Source organism: Sitodiplosis mosellana, unplaced genomic scaffold (assembly GCF_009176505.1).
Source record: "Sitodiplosis mosellana isolate CC-2019 unplaced genomic scaffold, AAFC_SMos_1.0 Smas_scaffold_3188, whole genome shotgun sequence".
Lineage (NCBI taxonomy): Eukaryota > Metazoa > Arthropoda > Insecta > Diptera > Cecidomyiidae > Sitodiplosis > Sitodiplosis mosellana.
Window position 1 is genome coordinate 1,481 of NW_022598430.1, and position 4,519 is coordinate 5,999.

The 4,519-nt window shown below is 35.4% G+C and overlaps 1 protein-coding gene across 2 annotated transcripts; it reads left to right on the top strand.

Annotated features, from left to right (window-relative positions):
* Nucleotides 1-2,112: 2,112 nt before the first annotated feature.
* Nucleotides 2,113-4,190, top strand: LOC129571721 (prostatic acid phosphatase-like). Of its 2 annotated transcripts, none has more exons than XM_055451550.1 (7): nucleotides 2,113-2,378; nucleotides 2,440-2,470; nucleotides 2,560-2,624; nucleotides 2,699-2,801; nucleotides 3,003-3,225; nucleotides 3,574-3,820; nucleotides 3,893-4,190. In XM_055451550.1, the coding sequence occupies exons 1-7, from the start codon at nucleotides 2,232-2,234 to the stop codon at nucleotides 4,109-4,111; spliced, it is 1,035 nt and encodes a 344-aa protein (XP_055307525.1). In that variant the 5' UTR covers nucleotides 2,113-2,231; the 3' UTR covers nucleotides 4,112-4,190. The 2 variants fall into 2 exon arrangements, with proteins under 2 accessions (XP_055307525.1, XP_055307524.1); XM_055451549.1 differs by having other exon boundaries at nucleotides 2,114-2,378; nucleotides 2,880-3,225.
* Nucleotides 4,191-4,519: the final 329 nt, after the last annotated feature.

Consider the following 4,519-nt stretch of genomic DNA (forward strand, 5'->3'; position numbering starts at 1 on the left):
ACCACCAATGTCCAACAATCTAAAATGATAGCCAATGCACTCTGCAATGTCAAATAGTTGCTGTTTGATCCGCCTTTGAATACACGAGCGGATACATACAACCGCTCCCAACATGGAAACTTAATCCAATCATCTGAAAGACAAAAAATTAAGCAAATCCACAGAATGATTGAGAATAAGATTTCTGTCCATAAATATAGAACTAACACACGCTCATTAATGTAATTAATACTGGCTAACACTAACAAATATTTGTTATAAAAATATAAATGTTTGATCTCAAAATAGTACTTATATAGAGTGGTCAAATGAACCTTTGTAAAATATGTATATTTTATATTACTACTTTTATTTTTCACATTGATAAATAAATAAATGCACTTAATTATTACTTACTCATTGCATGTGTGTGCATTTTTAGCGGCGCTGATTTCGCGAATTGAAGCAAAATGTGTGATAGCATTTGTGGCAAATAATAATAATAATATGAGCGAACGTATGCCAATGTGATACTCTACGGCACATCTAACCTGGACATTGGATGCTTAATGTCTCTGAGTATATTTAGTACTCACATTGTTCAACTCATTCGTTCAATTTCAACATTGCGAACGGGAAACAAATCACCATACCACATTTCTGTGCTCGTCAATGTGCAATATGAATGGTACAGCCACTTATTCATTCCTCAATTCACAACTGTTTTCAATATCATAAGCATCCCAGACGCGACAGCACGTCGAACCCTTCGATGGCACAACCAGTTGACTGTGAAAATTCGTACTACGAAAATACGACGAAAGAAGTGAACATCAGCGCACTGATGTATTATTCGCTGCATTTATAAGCATCAAGTCACTTATTCACGCGAACTTTTATTTATTCCCCTTGTCCAATAAAACTGAATGTTCGTCTCTCTCTCTCTGTGTGTGTGTGCATGTGTATGTAGCCAGTTATCTCTCCTTTTTTGATTCATGGTTCTAATGTTATGCGGGCCGTTTGATTTCGCCCGGCCTCCAGATGGTTCTTATAAATGCCGTTTTGATTTTCGAATTAAATTTTCAAAAGTTTGAAGAAATTTTTTTAAATTGTTTTTCGATACAATGTACATTAATGTGGATTGATGGCAATGAAATATTAAATGCGTATTATTGTAAAAGAGATTTGAATTCATTTAAAAATAAATAAATTGAAAAAATTCATAATTCGCATCAGGACAAACCATACATGAGTGAAATTTGTTTTGAATGAAATTAAAATGGGGAGACACACGTAGATTGGCTTCTTATAGAGTAACTTGGAGAATTGTGTAAGCTTGAAACACTGATTTATGATGGTGATGAATGATTGGAAAATGAAAAGTGTCGAATAAGACAATTAAAGATAATTAACGAGACAATATAAGATCGGGGGAAATGGAGAGAGAGAGAGAGAGAGAGAGAGAGAGAGAGAAAGAGAGAAGAAAGTGAAAGAGTGAATGATTGGTTGATGAGAGAATGGATCGAAGAGCACTGGGTGGGGGAAAGAAGAGAATCATTCGAAATATTGATAAAAGTTTATGACAAATGATGAATATATAATTGAATGAGAGGAGATTGCAAATATTTGATGTCTCAAAGATGAAAAAGCGACTAGCGCCCGAGCCGAGCGAAGCGAGGCGAGATAGCTAGTGTTCATATATAAAGGATAAAATGTCGCAACTAATGATATTTGACACTTCACTTTGTCAAGAGATATCTTGAAACGAAGGACTTGACGTGTGCATCAAATTTCCCCGATTACCCACATAAGCAAATGTGAACGAGCTTGAAAATCCTGGATGGAAGTCTGAATTTTTCAATTTTCCACATCTAGGGCAGAATTTATTCAGAAAAAAATACAAGTAGGATATCAGATTTTGGAAATGGATGAGAAAGTTGAAAATGTTTAAATAGGAATTTGATTTTGGTATTCTAGCCCCGCGGTAAACCTTAATCACGTCTGGCTCCTGAGATATTTGAAAATGCAAAATATATCATTTGCAATTAAAAGCTGACAAAGCTAAAAAAGTTGCTCGAATCCGTGAAAGAATTACTTCATTCCACTTGTGTGCACAGGTGTAATTTCTTGTTCGAAATCATTCGATGGCCACAAAATAAACGCGTCTCATTCTTGTATCGGATTTCAATTAATTCAGTCGCATATTGATTTCATTCATTTTACACTTTGAAACGAAATATCCCGAGAGAATAATGTTAAAGTTAAAGTTAAGTCTTCGGAAAGCTTTTGTGGTGGTTTCTTCGTTTTGTCTGTTCGCAAACATATGGCTATTGATACATATTACCAGAAAAAAACGAACGGAAATTCACAATGAACCTAAACTAATAATTGCATCCGTTGTGAGTTGAATTTCGATTTTGTATTTTTATATCAAACATATATTACATTTCAATTAATTAGATATTTCGGCATGGCGATCGCAATCCTACGCGTACGTATTTCAAAAAGAGTATCGCCAACATTTTATTTTCTACTATTATCTAATAGAAATTTATTATAAGATTATTCAATAATTCATAGGCACATTTCCAACCGATCCAAATCGAGACGTATCATGGCCAGAAGGTCGAAGCGCGCTTACTCAAGTAAGTAAACTACATATAGAATGAAAATAAATAATGAAATTGGCAAGCAAACTCAAATGCGAATCATATTTCAGATTGGTGTGGAGCAAGCTTATGAATTAGGCGCTTATCTGCGCAGAAGATATGCATCACTGCTTGGAGATGGCCCTCATTCAGATGATATTGTGTATGTTCAAAGTGAGTGAAACGTAGAAGTGTTGAACTCAATCAGAATTACCGAATACTGTCATTATTTCGCCAACCGCTATCTCGCAGGCAGCAAACAAAGCCGTACCTTAATTACTGGAGCTATATGTTTAGCCGCTTTATTATTTCCATCCAAGAAAGACCAAATATTGAATAGAGATTTATCGTGGCAATCGTTACCGATTTATACAGTTTCAAAAGAAGAAGACTATATTTTATATCACGGAAAGAAATGTCAACGCTATGAACGTGCCTTCGACGAATATTTAGAATCACCTGAATTCACCGCTCTTATGGCTCGACACAAAAAGATGTTCCGTCAATTGCAAAAGCGGAGTGGAATGGAAATCAACACATTTCATGATGCAAAGCGTCTATACAATGTACTTTGGATCGAAAAGCTTCAAAATAAAACGTAAGCCAAAATCTGAAAGAAAAAAATTGTGTCACATAGCACATGGGTGTGGTTGAAACCTATATTAAATGGGATTTTGCTACGGCATAAATTCATCACGCTTAATATATTTATGCGATAAACAAAATGCGATCGCTTTGCGATGGACAAATTACCTTTACTACCGCTTAGCGAGCGTATCACTGTCCGTGTTTACAAACTATGTGAGTTACGAATCGAGCCATAGTTGTTTCACTAATGTAAGATAAAAATGAAGATATGAGCCACTTTCGCGGATTGATGTTTAAATAACCAAATTTACACGTATTTCATTTGCGTTACTCGTTCTTTTTCCTACTTTTCCTCAAGTTTGCCCGCTTGGGGAATTGAAGCATTGGAAAATGATGATTTCAAACGGGTTGTAGGTCAAACGTACCAACTCAAAACCAATACAACGCTTTTGGCTCGTTTACACAGTGGATTTTTTATACGAGAAATTTTGGAGAGTTTACAACAAAAAATAAATGGAACTCTATCGCCCGATCGCTCCCTCTTTCTATACTCAGCCTCTGGAAATACGATCGCCAAGGTTCTCAATGCTCTAGGACTATTCGATGTAATTTTCCGTGGAAATTCCAACTAGTCCATCCTTCAATGGCATGAAACAAACACATATTCATTCTTACAGGTACGCGCTCCACCGTATGCTTCGAGTCTTCATTTCGAAGTGTACTCTTCGAACGATGAATACCACATGCAAATAATCTACCGAAACACAGATGATGAAAATCCATGTCCATTGGAGATCCCATCGTGTGGAGCAAAATGCTCACTAGAACAGTTCAAGAGCATCTACAGTACAATCATACCGACCGGAACATTTGACGAAGAATGCGAATTGTCGTAATTTTTGTAGAATTAAGTACTCATTAGACTTCATGTGCTCTCAATAAATTGGTCTCTCTCTCAATAAATTGGTCATTTCAGAAAAAAATGAAAATTCTCTATTTCTCATTTTGTTTCCACGAAGGATAAAGGGGCATTCAAACTTTTGACCAGAAGGAACGCTGTCTAACGATGGCATTATAACTATTTTTGCTGTACATTTAGATAGCAGAGCTCAAACAAAAGGACGTCACGTAGTACTTTAGTCGCCATTTTGGTTGTAATCTGCTATTTTTGTTTTCTCCATAGCAAATTTTCAAACTGACACAAATTCACATATGAATAATACATTACTCCTGAATACACAAGAATATATGAGATTTAAAGTAATTTTGATTAATTATTACTTGAAAATAATTACAAAAATTTT

What these genes read in the sequence shown, in the direction of transcription:
- LOC129571721 (XM_055451549.1), top strand. Translation starts at nt 2,232, where the DNA reads ATGTTAAAGTTAAAGTTAAGTCTTCGGAAAGCTTTTGTGGTGGTTTCT. An exon ending in GAAAAGCTTCAAAATAAAAC is followed by an intron (nt 3,226 to 3,573) that starts GTAAGCCAAAAT and finishes CTTTTCCTCAAG; the next exon opens with TTTGCCCGCTTGGGGAATTG. An exon ending in ATGCTCTAGGACTATTCGAT is followed by an intron (nt 3,821 to 3,892) that starts GTAATTTTCCGT and finishes TCATTCTTACAG; the next exon opens with GTACGCGCTCCACCGTATGC.